Source organism: Pongo abelii, chromosome 1, assembly GCF_028885655.2.
Source record: "Pongo abelii isolate AG06213 chromosome 1, NHGRI_mPonAbe1-v2.0_pri, whole genome shotgun sequence".
NCBI lineage: Eukaryota > Metazoa > Chordata > Mammalia > Primates > Hominidae > Pongo > Pongo abelii.
In genome coordinates, this window is record NC_071985.2 from 134,876,216 (window position 1) to 134,896,792 (window position 20,577).

Sequence of the window (20,577 nt, forward strand, 5' to 3'; positions counted from 1 at the left end):
TCTGTTTTTTAAAGCTTAGTTAGGATGAGGTATTTTATTTTTTTGAACGAAAGCTTTTTTCAGATGACACTAAAGGGCTGCCCTCCCTCTCTTCCACCCATATCCATACCAATCATTTCTGTGCCTCAAAGCAATTTCTGACATGAATACCATCTCTTCAACATGCTAGCTGCCTGAACCTTAAAAGTAAACACTAACAGTGAAAATAATCCCTCAACTTTTAAAAGGAAAATCTCAGAGGTACCATAATGCTAAGGGAAGACTTCATTTCACCCTGGATTTTATTTAACTATTATTCTGAGTTGTCTCTTTTCAAAGCAGGAAATACTTCTCCTTTGGTAATGTTCTAAGCAAATGACTTTATTTCAATTATATAAACCATAAATAAACAGAAATAAAAGAGATTAATGAGCACCGGTGCAACTGAATGACAGTCGTTAACGACAATTTTGCTTTATTGAAAAACCTCTCTCTGACTTTTGTTCCATTAAGACCATATCCTAATTATCTCAGTTTCATTCTGCCATTAATAACCTTATTTTCTTAGAAATAGAACTGATAGATGGGTTTTAAACTGTACTTTTATAAGTAAGACAGAGTACAATCAAGAAAGGGATTCCCATGTATAGTTTGTGGGAATACATTTGAAATGATCACACTTCCTAAATGGTCTTGCAAATCAGACTTCAGCTAAATGTAGTATTCCATTATAAGGGACAGGGGAAAAAATTGAATGTTGGAGTTCAAATTCATATAATAATTAGAAGGGACATTTATTTCAAAATGTGGAGGACTTGACAGTAAGAAAATGACAGAAATTCAGCTCCACCGTGAATTATAAATGTCAAATTACTGGTATGCATGTAAAAAAGTATGTAGCTATTAGAAACCATACTCTGCATTCACGTGCAGTGCTTCTGCCTTTATCAGCTTCTTATATTCCTCTAAGGTGTGCTGTCATTCACTGTCAAGTTTTCAGTGTAAGATTATAAGACATACGTCAGATGAGTGTCCAAAGCTTTCCAGGTTCTGGACACACCAATGCAGTCCCATATTTTACACAATATTAAGTATATTAAATGGGAAAAGCTGCTCAGTTATTAGAAGTCAGTTACAGAGGGTACTCTAGCATGTGATATCATCTACTCTGAGGAATGCAAAGTGCAGGGAAGGGGGGAGCAGCATGACTCTATATTGTGTGTGGACTCACGATGCTGTCAGAGTGTCAGCAGGATGAACAATGAAAAGGATGTTAACTAAATTTTGATGTGCAAGAACATGTGTTTAATTTGCAAGATGCTTTGTTTAATTAAAAGGTAAATACCATTTACAATTCCTCTTGCAGACAAATTTAGAGCAGCAACAACACCTACAGAGTGTTCAAATTGCCAGCAGAATTTCTTGGATGCATTTGATCAATTAAAAGGGTACACATTTGGGGAAAAATAATTATTTTTTTTCCATTTGTTTTCAAATAGAAATGGCTTTATTTTCTACAAACAGATTATTCCTAGAATTTAATGCCTAGCTAAGTATGGATTTAAAGATCCAAAAACCATATTATTATGTACCTGGTGCAGAGCAAATATATCTGAAGGCTAAAAGCTTCTCTTGTCACTCAACCTCCATCTCAAATAGGATTTGTTTTCCTCTTTCTGTCTGTCTGCTTTTCTTTTTTTAGCGGGTTAGCTCCAAAAGGAATGTGGGTCACAAAGACCCTTTCACCCCTCCAGAAAGACAACCTCATTCACATTATTTGGGAACTTCAACATAATTATTCCATAAACGCTGTCCAATCTTAAGGCAGATCGAAAAGATCTCAGATCTCACGTTTTCCTTTATTTAAGATTTGCTACTTTTTTCAGTGACCATGGTGGGAGAGCATGCTATTACTTCTTCAGCTGGCCTCAGGGCACAAAAAGTTGAAAAAGACCCAGACTTCTTTAGTTACAACTTCTAATCTCCATAATACAGGTAGTAGAGATAACAATTCGACCACATTTCTGCAATTCAACACTTCCTGTAGTTGTAGCTTGGTTTCGGATATGCTTGGAGGCAGGAAATATACCAGTGATTCTCCAGAGAATCCAACTTAATCATTTACCTGGTTGATACCACCACATGACATCTGACAACATGAAAGAGAAATTCTGCAAAATTTCTTCAACAGTTCACATGCAGTGAATTGGACTTGGGTGGCCCCCGCTATGTAATAATCATCTAATAGTTTCTTTCAACCAGTCCTGCTTACATGTTTTGTGTTACATGACTAACATGTAAAATACTAAAATATGAAATAGCCAAACTATTATACTATTAACATATTATATTATAAACTATATCTGTTACATTAATATATCATCAGAACTCCGAAGAAAATAAAAATTAAACTGGCAGAAAACAGTACAAAAGAAACTTCAGTGGAGTAAATGCACTTTTTCCCCTTGTAATATCAGACAAAACCCTCCTCTCCCCTGTCCCAAATTAACAAAAGTTTCATTCTGTATATTTGCCGAGAGGGAGCTTCATTTCATTGCCAAGTCAAATACAGTAAAACACTAAGGGAAAAAAAGTGCTCCTCTCAAGTGGCAAATATGGACATAAGACAATTGGCAATTGGTCCAAACCTTGACAGGCAAAAATTCTTGTGAGGAAAGTGGCAGTTTTAAGGAAGTTACTACATTCTAGTCATTTGATAATTTATCATTTCAATGTCCAGTATATGTTCTCTTTGTAATAACCAGTTCTATTTTCTTTAAAAAACACCATTTTTAATGCATCTCACAATCACAAAACCCAAGATTTTACAGAATTGAATTATTTATACATTTCCCTCCCCAATTATTCCATTGATGAGGGAAGACTACCGTATATCATATTCTAAAAGGGAAAAGTTGAGTTAATCACAAAAACCAATTATAGTAAGCCTTGAAGCTTCTGCCTTAAACTCAAGACAGTGCTCTCTTGCTCTTTGGTTCATCTGCTAGGACAGTCTAATATACATTTGAAAATGTGTCAAACATCTTGTTGAATAATTTCCTCTTTGATCTCTTTTTTATTTCTTTATCCCAGCTCCTGTACAAGTCTATGTTTTCTCAAAGGCATTTAATCCCCGATTCACAGAAAGATCCTGTGATGACTCTGGGAAACAGTCTTCATTGGTCCATGGATGGATCACCTGAGAGGGCTCTACTTACCTGGTTAGGGTTTGCTATGACCATTTACTACTTTTCCAGTTGGTGATTTCATTATTTGGCGATTTCATTATTTAGTGATTCATTACTTGGTTTCATTATAAGTTCCTCAAATTTCTTTAACAGAAAAAGCAGCAGAATATCAGCATATTTTTGTCTGCTTTGAATTTTATAACCTATTAGAGGTAATTTTTAAGAAAAATGTCTTTATAAAATGTCTTTATAGCCACTGTTAAGACTGCCATTTGATTCTGTCCCACTCCACCACCAGAATATGTTTCAACAAACGAAGGCCTTTTTTCAGGATTGTTTTATTTTTCCCTCTGTTGAATTCCTAATGCCTAGAACAGTTGCCAAGTTCATGACAATAACTAGTTGTTGAATGAGTGACTGAATCTCTCACAATGAAAGAAGTAGGGACGTGATGCTGTGAGACTGCATGGGTCTTAGAGCTTGAATACAGAAAATCTGGGTTCCAGTTCCCATTCTTCCTCTTACTAGATGGGTGACCTTGAGAATTCTGTATTACCTCTCAGGACATCAATTTATTCATCAGTAAAATAAAAGGGTTAGACTAGATCATTTCAAAAAGCCCTTCTTCGGGTCTAAAAATCTGTGAACGCATTTATGGTATAAATTCACACAGACAAGCAAGCTTCATTATATAACGTTAATAGTTCAAAACTGATATTGATACTAAGGGTTTTAATGAGAGGTGAGAAGGAAAAAAATCCCAACTTGACAATAACAATCATATTTAACTAAATTAAACCTTTGGAAAAATCACAGATCCCCAACATGACAGGAGGCCATGTGGCCAAATAATTTGCACACAAATGACCCAGAAAGCTAAGACATGGGCTGCAGCCCAATCAGTGACTTAAGGCAGTTCATCTGATTTTCTCTGATACTTTGAGCCTTACTGAAAATGGAGGAACCCTAAAATCGTTTTTTGAAACATATTCTGGACCTGAACTACCTTTAACGTAAAGGGTAAATCAATTTCCACAATTTACTTCAGTACATCGTAAGTGTGTCTTAAAATGTGGATGCCAGTCAAAAATCTTTGGTCAATTAATATTGTATACATTTTTTTCTGTTAAAGTGTTCATTCCAGAGGTTTGTTTTGACATTTTTACTGTAACCATTCACAGTTGCAAAGAAGAAATATATGAATGGAGATGAAAAGCACCAAAATCTTGTTAGTGTTAAACTCCTTTGTGAACAAAAGCTAGCAGAAATAAATGTAATGTGGAATGGCTTTCCTGGAGTAGGGTAGGATGGGTCTTGGGGGGTGGAGAAGACTAAATTGGTACTGAGACGAGCCTTTCAGATATCTTTTTAACTGCTTTAACTGCTTTTCAAGAAAAGCTGATGTAGTTATTTTAGTCTTTTGCCATTTTTGTCATTTAATTCACCACTGAGAATAGCCCTATTTCCACATTTGCATCCTTTCAGTATAAAAAGGTATTCACAATTAAGGTGAAAGAAAGCTTCCTCACTGAGAAATATGGGATTTGGGCTGTTAATGATCTACTGCTTAGCATTTTCAGAAAAACCAAGGATCTTTTTGTGTTTCAGCAGTATGGTTAACTGGAACGGATATAGAACCTGGATCTGCAACTCTGGTTTTAAGGCCTGGCTATGCACTTTGCTATGGTAGATAAATGGATTCATTCTCTCAGTTTTCTCATCTGTGAAATGGGGATAGGGAGTTCATAACAAACATTTTAAAAAGCAAATATCTCCCTTTGATCAAATGCTTTCATTCCGGGAAAAGAAAATATTTTCTTCTTTTTTTCATGAAAAACAAAACTGAGACCTGAAATATTAGGTTAGTTACTACCAGTCTGAATTCAATACAATAAATCTGAGTTCTCAAGATATCTCTTTTACTGCCTGCTTTCAGATCCTTGCTCTTCTGCTTACCAACTGTTATAATCTTGGTCAAGTAAATAAATCTTCCCAATCCTTACTTTCCTTCTCTGTAAAATGAGAAACTATTGTAGTACCTAATCCATAGGATTGCAGTGGAAATTAAATGAGAAAATGACGGTAAAGGTCGCAACACAGCACCTGGCAACGAATAAGCACTCAACACATGTTAGTTTTTATTGTTATAATTGCGATTTTATCCTCAGGAGGAGCTGCAACTCTTTACGACCTGTTCAGATCTCCTGGATTGATGAACACAGAGAAAAGATACCAGATCCCTCTTCATTTCAGCCCCATCCCCTTACTTATTAGCAGTTCAAAGATTCTGTCATCCATCTGAAAATACCAAATAAAACAGACGCCATTTTAAAAGATTGTCTCGTGGATCCTGCCTAGATAGAACAAACTAATTCCAGGGACAGTAAAAAAAAGTCCTTTGGCTTCTTTCCCCAGAAGAGTGTGTGAAGAAAGTAGAAGCAAATATTAATAGTACTGATCACTTACTAGACCTATCTACACTTATTTTTTGCCTAAGCTTTTGAATTTTTTTTTAAACTATTATTCTCTAAAGACAGTAAACATCCAGAGGCAACAGACTTTACTAAAAGTCACAATAATCATAGCATACTATGCCCATCTCTAACTCAAGGCTGCCTGAGTAGAAAGAAACATTGTGATTTCTAACAACCTTTTCCTGAGAACAGAGAAGCATACAGCCTATTTCACTGTATCACTCAAAGCATATAGCCTATTTCAAGGTTAAACTAATTTCAAAACGCCATACAAAACTAAGTCATGAATTGTCTAGATAAACAAAACAATCACTTCCCCAGTTCCATAGTGAGGGGTGGGAACACAGGAAACCTCGCAGAAATGGATGACTCTCTCTCCTTCTCAGTATAAGAATGAAAACTTTTCGGCCCATGCTAGGACTTGGGACTGAAAGTAGGATTCACACTCAGATACGGGAGGAAGGGTTAAATTAAGAGGAATCTGTCTTCCTTTACCCTCCCTCTCCCCAATTCACAGAATAATTATTGGTTTCTACAACCTGAAATATTAGTAAACATTTCCTCCAATAGCTAAGGAAATGCTTCCAGAAACATGCACATCGGTAGTACTCTTCCAGACTGGCAAGTGTGGGTTTGAAGTGTGTGTGTGTGTGTGTGTGTGTGAGAGAGAGAGAGAGAGAGAGATTTTGATGCTTGGAAAACATGTTCTAAAAAGCGGCCATAATTTCTTTTTCAGGGGGGGCCCCTTTTGGCTCCTTCAGACCTCAGCCCAGAGAACCAGAGAAGGGTCAGAAACGCACGAGGGAGAGGCTGAACTCACACTTACCTTTGACCAGTAGACGAGGTGAGAGTGGGGTTTGGCGCTTTGTTTGTTTTTGTTTTGTTTTCTGTTGCTTTTAGCACGCCCCCAGCGCCAGGGCGCTGGAGGGTGGAGGCGGGTCCGGGCTGGGCAGCGCCCGCGGGGCGGAGGGGACCGAGCAGGCCGCCGCGCCTGCCGCGTCCGGCCAGCAGGGGGCTCCGGCGCTCTTCTCCGGGCGTATTGGGCTCAGCCCGGGCGGCCCGGGACTCGGGCAAGGCAGGGGATCTGGTGAAGGGAGGACCAGGGGAGGAAGGCGAGAGCTGGAGAGAGACAAACGCGGGTGAGCCGCACAGCGGGGTTCCCCAAGAGCCAGCGGAGCCTTCTCGGAGCTGCTTAAGACATGACAAATCCTGGAGGAGCCAGGCGTTTTCGTGAACGGGGTCTGAGCCTCCGCCTTACCAAGGCTCCCGAGTCCCGCGGGGCCGTCTTGCTCCGGCCTCCAACCCAGGGCGCCCTTGGCCCGACGGGCAGCCGTCCTCGCGAGGGCGTTAGGGAGTGAGCCGTGGTCCCTGGCCCAAACTTGGGAGGACAGCAGAGAGCGTGGCCAGGGCTGCGGGGAGAGCGGTGACTCCCACGCCCCCGCGACCGCACCAACCGCGCCTCGCGCTTCTGGAGCGGCAAAGCGCAGGCCCACTTAGGAGAGGCAACGGTGTGGCTATGGATGTCCTGTGTAACCACACCTTTGCTTTGGCTTCGTTTCCTCGATCTGAAATCCACGGTGGTGGTTGATTTTTTCGCTCTCCTAGTCTCCCAGAGGAGGCCCCGGTCCGAGCCAGCGCTGGCGGGCTGCGGCTGCTGAAACTAGAGTTCCTGTGGCCAGAATGGTGCCCCTTGCCCGCTCCAGGGCTTCAGAGAAGTGCGAGCCTGGCCCGGGGCCAAGGTGGCCGGCCTGCCCCGCCAAGGCGCGCTGGGCCTGGAGACTTTGCGCTCTTCGCTTCGCCAGACGAGAGTTTAGCCCGGGGCCCGTCCGCGACACCTGGCCTCCGGCGGTTTTCGGGACCCTCTCTCAAAACTGCGCGAGCGCTGAGATCACTCTGGTATTAGCTCCCTTTAGATGAGGAAGGCATTGTATCTTTCTAAGGGGGTCTCTCAGACCTAAGTTATTTTGGTCTGCAGTGGTAGTAATGGCCTTGAATTTGTTTAAACTTACTGCCCACGACACCCGCTCCCCAAATCCCCCCACACCCACACGGTACGCTCCAACACGGCCACCACCACTCCCACTCCATTTGCATTTGAAAACCTCTGGAAACATAAGCGCTTTCAGGATGAACTCTCTCTCCCTCTCTCTCTCTTTCGCTCTCTCTCTCTCACTCTCTCTCTCTCTCTCACACACACACACACACACACACACACACACACACAGCCCGCCAAGTGGAAACTGAGTTGAGTCATAGGATGCATATGAATAGGATTGGATGGTCCTTTGCTTCTGCGGATAAGAATGTTTAATAACCCAGGATTCCGGCAATAACAGCATTACAGGGTTTCTAGAACTCTGTTCTGATCCTTTAGAAACTATTAGAACAATAGTAATGATAGTAGGAGGAGAAGTAGGACTATGTTTTTCAAGGCACTTGCAAGCAATCTGCTACATCGTTTATGGGAGAACTTAAAAATATTCTCCTTGATTAAGACTCACAGGTCAAATATCATCTCTCTTTTCTGGATGCTAATTAAAAGCAACTCTGTTCTTAGGTATTTGACAGTCATTTGAATCAAGATACTTGAAAATTTCTGACTCAATAGCAATGTGCTTCAGTACACACAATCAAGTATAATCATATATATGTGAGATATGACTTTGAAGAGGAAATGACTTTTAAAAAAAAAAAAAACGCATACTCAAAGACAACTAGAAATGGCTGCTGCAGGCAACCAGTCACTGTTCTGGCTACAATATATTTGCGCAATTAATAGTCTCACAGCCTAGTCCAAATCCCCTCTTTACTTGGAGCAGGAATGTTAATGAACTCTAGATGCCAAGCTCTTAATGTATAGATGTAGTGTCCTCTTGAAATTTAACAGGCTTTGAAAATGTAATAAAACAGATAAGTATTCAGGTTATTTTTAGTTTGTGTTGGCTTGCTGTGTTTTTAATATTGTCTAAAATATGACACAGTTATCCCCAGTTCCTATCCCACATGTCCATTCTGGAGGATCCAGAAAACATATTAGTAGTTAGGGTAACAAAAAATCCTGCAAAAAAGACCCAAGTTTTGCCACTAAACTTTAAGTCTTTATTGAGCATTTCATAATAGCTTTAAAAAAACAAAGTGCAGTTCATGTTTCTAGCTACTTTCATACAATGTTGAAATAATGCTTCTATAATTTGACTAAGTAAGATTCTTATTGATTGCTAATTTGGTGTTAGAATTGATTATATTTCACATAATGATATCCCACTGCTCAATGGGATGAATATTTATATAATAGGGAAATACCATTGCTGGTTTCTTTACAACTCAGTGTGAATAGTCACATCGTTGACTTCCAAAGAATAAAAGACTCTTTCCATAAACCTTCTGAAGTCGTTTCTATAAACTTGCTCCACTTTCTAATATTGTGAAAGAGTTGATGTAATTTAATTTCTATTCTGTCAATTATAAATTTATTTCCTCTTGACAAGGTGCCCTATTTGGAAAAGTTGATTGTGGGAAATGATGATAGTATAGCAGGAATATGGAGGATGAAATAATGTTTCATTTTATAATCAAGAGAAACGGTGTAATTGACCTCATCATATCAGGAGCAGGGAGAATCTGAAACAGTTTGATTTGCATGCACTTCATTGAGTCTACCAAAAGCATACTGATATCAAATTGCCCAGGGCTATATATTTATTATTGAGAATTCATAATTCCAATTCTGTTACATATGTTTTTTTTAATTTTGCTGGATCTTGTGGAATAAGGATAAGGGAAGATGAAGAAAACTATACTAAATGTGTCAAAATGCTCCTTGTATCACAACAAAGTGGATGGTTTACTCAATGCAGCTAAATTCTCAGAAGAAAAACTGAAATCACGTCTTTAAAGAGCATTTTTCTTAATGTACTACCTATCTGTAAATAAATAGTGTAAACCATAATGAAAGCAAACTTAAAAAGTTGACTCTAGTTAAATATTGGGAGAGACTGAGTAACCTGACTACCATCAATTTCTTGAGGACTTGGCCAAATTCTGCCTGCACTTTCAGCCTAACCTGCAGGGGGCAATAGCTTGACACGAATGACAACAAAGGCTGCTGAACTACAGACTTGAATATCTGACTGTGACCCTGGAATGTTGTGTAGGTTGGAAGAGTGCTTAATTAATGTATATTGAAACAAAAGATCAGGTAAATTGTTTGATTTGTCTTCAAGCTATATTTTTAGACTAATTTAATTCATAACTGTTAGGTTTTTTTTTCCTTAAAGAGATTATCAAAGTTTTAGGAGACAGATTCATCTTTAGAATTTTCCTGAACACTAATTGTTTACTATGGAATTTATGTAATGTATGTTACCAAAGAAAAGACAGCAGAATCAAAATGACCATAGTTTTCAGTGTTCAAATGGATGACAAAATCAGAGGAAATATGGAATTTTTAGATATATTTAATAAAAGATTGTCAAATATCTAGATAATAAACTCTATTTCAATGTTTTTTAAACCTATAACTCTAAGTGGGTGGGGGGCAGTCATCCCATTGTTTGCAATATGTCTTCTTTCCATATATCAAACATTATTTTTTAAAACTGGTTTAAACTTAAAATCATGATCAACAATTAGTGAGTTATCTCTTTTATTGCTATATATTTTTCTATTACCAGTGGAATAGAATTTACTGGCTATTGATAATCCACACTCTCTTTTTTCCTCCTTCTTGGTATTTCCACTCCCTCCCCCATCCGTATATATCCCCATCAACTGATCTGGGAAGACTGGAAACAGACCAAAAGGGGTTTTGGCTAGAGAGAGTAATTAGAGAATTAGAAAGGAAAACTCTTCTCATCTCCTCACTGCAATCATACTAAATGTTCATTATGTCAATTTTAAATGATACAAAATGCCTTCCCCAAAAGGCATCCTGGTTTTAAGAAGTCAAAAGAGTACCTGGCATTAAACAACCTTGAATCAATCCTGGTGGGATTAACTGGACTGAGTTTCTGTATACTGCACATGCTATGGATCTACTTTGATCACAGTAAGGAAAAAAATGATAATAGATTTTTTTTAAAAGAATTGCTGCACAGGAGTGTTCCGTTTCTTTTATATGGCAGAGTTTGATCTTGATAAAAACCTTTTAAAACATCCTTTTCCCCCCACTATGGTGAAGAGATCATATCTGTTTTTGCTTTTCTTTAAGAAAAGAAAATGGGGATTGCTTACACGGGGAAAGAAAATTTTATTCTCCAACACCCCCTCCCATTCTACTAAACCATTTTAGTCGACATATGTTTGTTATCAGAGAGAGGTGCTGTGAACACACAGCCATTTTCTTAGCAGCTTTTTGACTGTATGTTACCATAGTCCCACAAGGCATTGGTCTTTTCCCATTGGGAAGTCATGAATAAGAGACTATGAAGCTTGCACGTCAGATCTTCCTCAATTAATCCACCATTAGCATGTTTGGGATCCACTACTGGATGGTTAACAGCAGCTTTTGTAACTGTACGCCGACCATATCCAATTATGCTCTGCTAAAAATGAACTCTTTGCAGACCAACCCTCTCGGCTGTCAGTGTTTTCCGTTTTCCTATTTTAACGTTTGTGTATAGTGGCAGGCGACAGATGGTGTAGATCAGATCGATTTGATTGCATTAGATGATTTTTTCCCTTCCCCACTCCTTTCTGGAAGCTCGCATCAGCTGAAGGCTATCGCCTGGGACTCCTCGGAAGCATGAGCAAGCCGCCACCACGCGAAGGCACTGGGGCACAGCCAGCGCGAGGCGCCGAGGTCCCTTCCCAGGGCTTGTTAACACTGTAACCCAGCACTCGGAGAGAAGAAGCAGCTCCCACTGCCCAGAGCCTACCTCACTGCACATCAGATGACTCCCTGGCTTCTACACACAGTTGGAGTTCCTCTTGAAACCTGGATTTAGAGGGTAAGCACTTCAATCGAGATGGATTTGTGACAGTTACTTTGCCATACAGCAAGACAAATCTCAGCAAACGTAAAGGATGTAGGATGTATGGGAGAGGGAGACTATGTTTACATCGAAAAATGTGTTTCTTTTTGTCTGAGAACGAGAGTATTATTCAGTAGAGATGTGTATACTCTTTTTCCATTGACTGTAAGAGTCGACTACCACCCTCCTCCCGATTTTTTCTCTCTCCTTGGTGTTTCCCCCTTTCTACTTGAGAGGGAAGGAGAGAGGGAGAGGGAGGGAGTCAAGGGGGAAGAGAGAGAGGGAGAAGGGGGGGGGAGAGAGAGAGAGGCATTTCAGCTTTAGCTTAATTAGCTTATTTCCTCAAACCGATTGCTTTGTCGCGTTTCTTTATGTATTTTTGGTTGCAAATTGCGAAGCGATTAACTGGGATGGGTGTTGGAGTGTGGGGGATAGCATAGGAAAGTACTGGGAACCGTCAGTCAGTCGCGGTGGCCTTGAGAGATCAAAAGGTGCTGAAAGCCCCCTGCCCGCAAAACACACCTCTAGTTATTGGGGCGCGAGAGAAATGTAGATTCTAATAAACATGGCTTGCAGGAGTCGATGAACAAAGGTACTTAATGCGGACCTAAGCCTCCGCTGATATTGTTCCGCTAGCAGTATCTAAATATTCAAAAGCGAAGTGTAAGTTGATCAACAAACGCCCTGATGGTATTGGGCTTTTTCCCTTTTCTGTTTTTGTGTGGAGGGTGGAGAAGGGGGGGAGGGTGGATGGGTGGGGGAAATCCGACAGCTTAAGGAGGCTTGAATTGAATATGCACCCAGCGGCAGTGGTCTCGTAGGAAATGGTGTTCTCGTAAGTCAGGCTGCCCCGCTCAAGCACGAGAGAGAGCTTTGGTTAGAGCTCAGAGCGTCAGTTCTGCTGCGAGTGCTGCCGGCAGTCGGCCCGGGTTGAGCTGTCCACTCGTCCAGGTGCTGAAGCTGGTGGAACATTGGGTAGGTAGGGAAAAGGCTGGCACTGCTACTTGGGTAGAAAGAAAGCATATCAACTGCGTTGTTCTAGTTTCTTAAAGCGTGTGAGTCTGTGGGTCAGTGTGTGTATATATTTTATTTTAATTTTGAGGAAGCAAAACTGAAGGAGACTACTTGGAAAGCATTGAAAAGCTGTGTGGGTATTTATGCTGTGATTCTGATGCCCTGTGTATTGGGGTGTGTGTGTGTGTGTGTGCCTCCCTTGACCATCCTTTTGAGTTTAAAACGTTCCATTTAGTAAATCCAAGCCTATCTGTATAGTGTGTTTCTTGTTTTCCTTTTAATATTAGTTGAGATTTAAATAGAAGAGTGCAGAAGCAAATGTACACTTTGCTCATAGACTATTGCATTACTTTCCCTAAGGGCTTTTGTTTCTAGGAGTTCAAGCTGAAGAGAACCTGTCAGCTTTCTGAATTTTTTTTTGTCTAGCACCAGAGAAAAGCTCCACTTTATACCTATGTTAGGTAACAGCAGAAAATAGTGCTTATTTATTTGTTTTATTGGTATCTGTCTTTTTGTAAGTGGTGTACTTAACAGTTATCTGAAAATAATGTAACACAGTCTGGTAGTTGGGCTATATTGGTTTTCTTTCTGGTTATTTTAGGTTCAGACATTATATATTAAGCATCTATTCATAAAACCTAGAATTCATGTTGATTTTTCCATCTGTAAGGTTAACATGTCAAGAAAATGATGAGTTGGTGTGCCTGGAGAAGTATTATAATTTTTTTAAAAATAAGAGCAAACACAGCCTAAGCACCTTAAATTGCAACCAGGTCAGTTAGAGATGAGTTGTGGTAGTGGGAGAGATTCTGTTATATAATTACTCCTTGATGAAGAGCTATTTGCACTTACATAATTTGGGAAATCATAATGTCTATTGCCATGTTTCCATATTCCCCCCCATTCCCCTTACATGGATGTACTTTCATGTATTTGAGAGTAAAGGGGAAAGCAAATTGAGAACTTTCTAATGAAGCTACACCATGTCTTGGGTAGTGACGTTGCACTTGTCCATTTTATTTAGTGAACAATAAACCCCCATTATCAGAATATCCACTGCAGGATCTTAAGACAAAGCTTTTCCAGTAAGAGCCATATTGATCATCAAAGAATCACAGAGATTCTCTCTCTGAATGCCAAAATTACAGTCACTTTGCAAATGAGTTTTTATTGGCTTTTTCTTCTTAAAATAATTTTTATGAACACAGAGCTTCAAAGGTTTTTCTTTAGAGGTGTCCACAACAGCTGTACAGCAATGCATTTATAGTATATGTTTTAAAAGTGTGCTATGAAATTAAACATTGTGGTGATATAAAATGATGCTTAAATCATAGAAAGTCTACCAGCTTGTCAACTCAGTGAGTTTTGACACTATGGAAAATGGGTTTAATTATTGTATGCCTTGAAGCTTTTTTTTGCTTTAAAAATCATTATGTTGTATAGCTCTAAGGCCTTCAAAGGAAAGATGCCTATTTTTGTACATCTATAAGTATTTGATTTCAAGTAGTAAATTGAATGAGTGTTTATTTTCCATGATCTTGGGCTTGAGAAAAATGCATTTCCAAAACACACTACTGAAAATTTCACCCATGCATGACCTATCTTTATTTAAGCCTCACTTCTTCCCAAAGCCGTCTAGGCAAATATATTTGTATTTGTGTGGGTAACTATTCATGTCTCTTACAGGGTTCCCTGGCTGCCATGGCACTCAATCAAACCACCTAGAGTGGACTGACCGAGACCAGACTGGGTACCAAGCAGAGAAGTGCAGAGGAAAGCACTGGGAGAGCACCAGGTAAACTGAAGGTTACTTGTCACTCCCACTTGTGCCCAAAGAGCCTTGCCACATCTTCCCTCCTCACTGGAAAGACAGCACTCTTCTGTGTTAAGTATTTGGTTTTGTGATTTGTCTTTCAGAATTGGAAATAGAGCGGCCATTTGGATTTGGGCAGGAAGCAGCCGAGCACAGCTTTGGATCCTTCTTTAGGGAAATCGAGTTATGGATTTATGGTCCCGGTCAAGCTCAGCCCATCCCCAGCCAGGGGCGGGCTCAGCGAGCAGCAAGAGTTCTGGTGGCGGCGGCGGCGGCAGTAGCAGCGGCAGCGGTAGCAGCGGCAGCGGCAGCTTGGTCCTCTGACTCTCTTCGGTGACGGGTATTCTTGGGTGGATAATACGGATTACGTTGTTATTGCTTAAGAATACGCGTAGTCGAGGAGAGTACCAGCGGCAGGGGGGCAGCGGCCGCCCTCCCCAGCCCACCAGCTGGCCACTAAACGCCCGTGGTTGCCAAGGTAGCACTTTCTTGTTCTTTTCATTTCCTCGGGTGTTTTCGCACTGGTTCCACCAGAAAGGCTGTGCGCTGCGCCTCTGGTGACCAGGACTGGAAAATGGGTTCGCGCAGGGGGCGGGGGGCGAGGTGAAGGGGATGGGCGGGGAGCGGAAGGGGGTACGTTCCCCCGAGCCTGCGGGCGGTTCGGCGTTCCCAGTCCGCTCCTCTCCTCTCCACGGTGGGGTGCGGCTGGGGGGAGAGACGGGGACGGGGCGATTTTCTAAAGTTGGGAACGACTGAAAGGCCTTGAGCAGTTTGGGAGCGTCGCGAGTGAGGCGCCGAAGCTGGGCAGAGGGTCGCTGGGGGCTGCCTCCGCAGAAAGGGCGTGTCCGTGGGCGAAGGTGCCCCCGCAAGCCTGCGGAAGCGCGTGACTTCGCGAATCCCGGGCCCGGGGCGGTGCCGGAGCCCCACCCCCGGCCGGCCGCGCCGCTCCGCAACCAGACTTGGCGGCCGAGCTGGGGAGGGGGCGGGGGCCCGGGGGCTGGGTCCCCGCGGAACTTCCAGATCGGAAGTGTGGCGGGTCTCTCAGGAACGCATATTTTCTTTTCGGATTCTCGGAGAAGGGGTGGAGAAACAGGATGGGAATCGGATTGGTTGCAGTGTGGCACAGACCTGGAACCTTCCTGAAAGAGGTTGGGGCAGGCAGTGACTGTTCAGACGTCCAATCTCTTTGGGACACCTCTTCAGCTCTGTCTTCCCTGCCTCTGCCTTTAGGACGAGTCTCAAACACCAACAAACTCAAGGCACGTTCCCCCTCTCAGGTCAGCTGCGAAGGGATGGGAGCAAGAGAGAGCCTCTCCCTCCTTCTACTTAGAGTTTTTGTTTGTTTGTTTGTTTGTTTCAAATATTAATGGACGATAAAACAACACGGATTCGTCACCTCCTAGCGAAGAGGAAGCCACCGCCACCACACCCCTCAAGCATGCCCGGGCACTCCTGGGGACATTCGGACGTGGCAGGAGTTGGCATGCCCAAGATGGAGCTGGGAAGGATGACCCAGAGTGGAAGGCGTGGGCTGAGGCTCCAGGTCTCAGCTCTTGCCAGCGTCGGACCACACAGCTTTACCAGCTTTGCACCTTGCCTTTCCTTCTTGTGAGGCATCTGGGACCGTCCTATCAAGGCGCTTCAAAGGTGGAAGGACAGAGTGCTGGGGACAAGAACGTACCAGGCGCCCAGAAGATTCCACTAGTGCGGCCAAACACTAAGACCAGGTTTCCTCCCTGCGTGGTGGTCGTTGGTTGTGCACGGGCCGCGCACGAAGACTGAATGCCTGAGAAATGGAAACTGCAGGAGAAAAATCAAATAAACTTAGAGGCCTGTGAAGCTCTCCCTGTCGTCGCTCTGGGACCGCTGTAAGCTGAGCTGCATCTCAGATACCTTCTCCACCTGGAGGATGGGCCTTTCTTAGGCACGAAGTGCGTGTGCCCCACTGGGCTCTTGCCCACAAGAGCAGTCTGAACCCTGGAGAGGCTGACATAGAGGTGTCTTGAAGGAAGCAGGCACACTCTCATGCTTCTCCACCTAGGGTTTCGCCTTTCTTCTAATATTTAGGATTCCCAGTGAAGGGTACTCCACACACACCCTCTCCCTACCCCTAATCTCACCCCATTGTGTCTGATCCCACAATTACTCCCAGGGTATCTATACTCACAGCTTTTGCGCTCAAAGAACATTATCGTCTGCGGGGAACGGGTGGAGCCCTTCTCAGAAGCTCCCGGGGGCGAGTCCATTTTAAGAATGAGTTGAAGTAGGAAAGAAAACACAGATGCTGTCTTTGCATTCGACATTCTATCACCAGCAAGAGAATATGTAACTCCTGTTCTTTCCTTCATTATTCCATGAATTACCTTTTTTCTCTAGGGATCCACCAGTTGGTGATTTAGGGCTTTTAAATATTATGCTTGTTACGTATTTAACAAAATGCAATATGTCTACTGGTGGCATTGTTTCCTTGGGAAATTAGAAAAGTAGAAGCTACATACTGTAGTTCCTAGGTGGTCTCTGGAAAGTTGGCCTCATGCTGGTTGGCTAAATAATAAGTGTTTAGGATTTGAAAGGAAGAAAGAGAGCTGAAGGCCTGGTGACAGAGTTTGTGAGAAACAGAAGATGTAACACTCTGGCATTTATTGAGGGGATGAAGAAGAACTTTTGAAAAATAAGCTATTCTATTCAGTTTTGTGCAAATTTATTGCAGTTGCTTCATAGAGGAAGAATAATGTTTAGAATGGAATAATTGCAAATGCTAGTGATGAAATCTAAAGGAAACCTCTACTCATAGTTAACTGAAAGTATTTTTGTTGTTGTTGTTAAGTACTTATCTCATTGCTTTCTTTCCTTTGCAGAATTATTTTCCTATAATAGTTTCCATTAGGTGTCAGTCTGACTGAACTGGTTCTTATTTAAGTTAGGGGTGAAAATGTTCCATCATCAGACCTTTTAAGATAAGAAAGTGGGAAAAATTAAAACTTTATTAAGTTGAAATTACTGGAGTTAATTTTTATTGTAACAAGGCAGCTTTTTTCTTCCCAGAAAAAATACTTTTAAATTATGTCGCCACTAGTCAATGACTGCTTTTGCCCTGTCACTGTCCATAGCCATGATTAAAGAAGTACAAAATGCTTGTTTGTGCTTTTCATGCTAGATCCAAGTAGTGTTAAGGAGTCATAATTTTTGGATGGCTTTTCAATTATATCCTAATACTAGAAGGGTAAGCAGCCTTTTCTAATATTTCTTTTGCTTTACAAAGGTGGTAGAAATTTTTCCTGAAAGAAAGAACATGGATTCAGCTTAAGCTGTTCATTTGACAATACTGAGGGCACAGTAAAGGAAGGAGACAAATTGTGAAAATTACTTTTGTCCACTAGTTTTACTTTAATAAAGCCTGCTTAAATACTCAGAATTTATGAACACAATTTATGATGTATAGGTGGGAGATTTTAGGTCGCCCATTTAAATTTATATAATGTCTATAAATGGTCAATTTTATACTATAATATTCATTAATAAGTATAAGAAACATCATCTTGATTGGTCGTTTGCTACTGAGTCCCAAGTAAGTAGCTTGATAGAAACTGCATTTTTCGGAAAATTTGCTTATTTTATTCTTTGTATTTGTGAATTCTGTTCTGATGTTGTTGCTTGAATAGAATTGTGGGGAGTGGTGATGGTATTCGTGGTTAAAGATCCATAGAGCATCATGACAACCCTATGAACTTTCCCTGAGGCCATTGTGAGCCCTAGAATGATGTGGCTCTTGGTGTCAGAGCAATGCCAATATAGAACAAGAACAGAGGTCCCAGTGAAAGTCCAAGCAAAGGCAAGCAACAATGAAGTAGCATTTTGATGGAAGGAATATTCCAAAAACCCTATTATCAATTTGTGTCTTATTATATTCCACATTAGTCATGAGAAATTTTCAAATATAAAAATGGACAACAAAATTAGAGATGATGGGCATATTGGGAAACATTTTTGTGTTTTATGTAGGACAGAGGAGAAGTGCTAAGGACATAGAAGGAAAGACAGCATAAGGCCATCACAGTTGTTCACCATCTTGTCAATATGTACAGGTGCAGCTACCATTGTATCACGGAAATGACAGAATGATGTTCTTACTGTGTTGGAAAGTAGTGTATTCTGCATAGGAGACTTACTGTTTAAAAGTAAATTTCTTTTGGATATATTTTCAGTAAGAAGAAAAAATGTAATAATGACTTCAGAATATTTAAAGACTTTTAAATCATTCAGCTATTGAATTTAGTTATTGATAGCTGTAGAACTATAAACACAAATGCTAAGTAGATTTTAAGCAAATAGCTTTGTAGTACAATTTGTTTTTTAAATGTTTTCAGATTTTTATCTTAGTGCTTATACTTTAAATCATGACTTACAAGTCTTGCGTTTAAGTCTAGAAAACATTTTGCATGATTGTATAAAATAAACATTTTAGTTGAGGAAACACGGCAGTTCATCCAAAAAACATAAGCCAAAAATATATATTGTAATATTTTAAATTTCTTGAAATGTGTTTATTACCCAGTAATTAGTTGAGTTTGTTGAGTGCATCCTAACAATAAAATCAGTGTATCTATATGTTTGTATTGTTGACCAGCTTAAAAATGTATTACCAACTATATCTTGTGAGTTCTGGGTTCTGTTACATCCTGGCTAATAATAATGTGAGCTAAGCAAGGCAGTCTGATCTTCAACACAATTAAAATATAATACATATGCAAGGGTAAAGACAACACTTCATTTGCTTTATTTGTGGAAAAGCCCTTTGAGACTCATAGTATTTGAAAATATACACATATATAGTAGATCAAGCTAGAACCAAATGTTAAAAACCTATGAGTTCTAAAACATGCAGTTCAAAGATTTTAAATAAGGATTATTGCCTTTATTAATTTAAAATCAATACTGAATCTCATTCCGTTAAATTACAAACTAAAAAAGACATATTGCTGGAATCTATTAATAGTATGTTTTCAGTTCAAATGCAATTTGTATCATAATAGGCTTTTTAAAAAGTTGACAAATTATATTTCAATAGTGACATAATTGCATAATTTGAAAGTAGTGTCTATTTGTAAACTTGAATGATATATGTGTTTTTTTGGAAACACTTTTTCTGAAAAGATTATTTTTATAAAAATGATACATTTTAATTGGAAAGTTGATATTTCTTGCAATTTTGTTTTTAAAATTTGTATTCAATACATGAGTAAGTATTAACTGTTTGAAGCCTATTTTTGTCTCTCTAAGCTAGTGTAGTCAATTTCAATAACTGGTTCAAAGAAGTCTCAAGATAAACTAAAAATTACTCATTTAAAAGAGTTTTTTATGTATCTGCCAAATAGTCCATTAGTTTTGGGATTCCAAGAAGAATGAATGAATGAGTGAGTGAATGACTGTCATGCCTACTATTCTGTCAGAAGCAGATACAAGAAAAAGACCTTTTCCTTTGTAATAGAAATATATCATGATAAGACTTCCAAATATCCTGGATTGTTTTACAGATAACTACACAGGAATTAAAGTTATAGAATGATTACTTTATGGATCCAGTTTCATGTAGTTTTTTTTCATAACTGTTATTTATATAGGCTTTGGTGTTTACCGAGACAAAGCAAATTAGAGAATTGAGGCCGTTACACGGAGAAATCTCAAATTTCATTTTGTCCCTCAATTACATGATACTTAAGGAAAGAGATATATCCTGTGGTAGAAAGAACTTTGGAATAAGACTAGAAAATCTGATTTTGAGTACAGATTCTGTTGTGAACTGTGACAATGGACCTGTCACACAGCTTGCCTGGTCTTCAATTGTCTCATCCATAAGAAGGGCTAGATTTAGATTCGCTTAAGGCCTTTTTACCTCTTTAGGATTCCATTTCAAAGAAAGCCTTTTTTTTTTTTTTTTTTTGGTATGAATTCTACTCTTCATTTCATGTAAAGATGGTGGACCAACTGATATCACAACTAAGATAGAAGCTTTTAAAAAGTATTCACCAATATTTTGTCTTGGTATTAAATAATAAATTGGTCTTTAAGATTTTTACTTAAATTCTTAAAGCATGAAACACCTGGAAATATTTGCTGCTTTTTCATACTTCATTTTT

At 40.1% G+C, this 20,577-nt stretch overlaps 1 protein-coding gene and 1 long non-coding RNA gene across 2 annotated transcripts; both read left to right on the forward strand.

Annotated features, from left to right (window-relative positions):
* The first annotated feature begins 10,999 nt into the window (after positions 1 to 10,999).
* On the forward strand, positions 11,000 to 15,031 carry LOC100936419 (uncharacterized). The gene is made up of 3 exons (XR_150921.5): positions 11,000 to 11,589; positions 14,314 to 14,422; positions 14,545 to 15,031. It is a non-coding gene; the product is annotated as an uncharacterized LOC100936419 (long non-coding RNA).
* Positions 15,032 to 15,083: 52 nt separating this feature from the next.
* Positions 15,084 to 20,014, forward strand: LOC100433211 (uncharacterized). Its single transcript, XM_054530921.2, is given in 2 exon segments — positions 15,084 to 15,772; positions 15,775 to 20,014. Coding segments are annotated over 2 exon segments (516 nt in total). The 5' UTR covers positions 15,084 to 15,534; the 3' UTR covers positions 16,053 to 20,014.
* Positions 20,015 to 20,577: the final 563 nt, after the last annotated feature.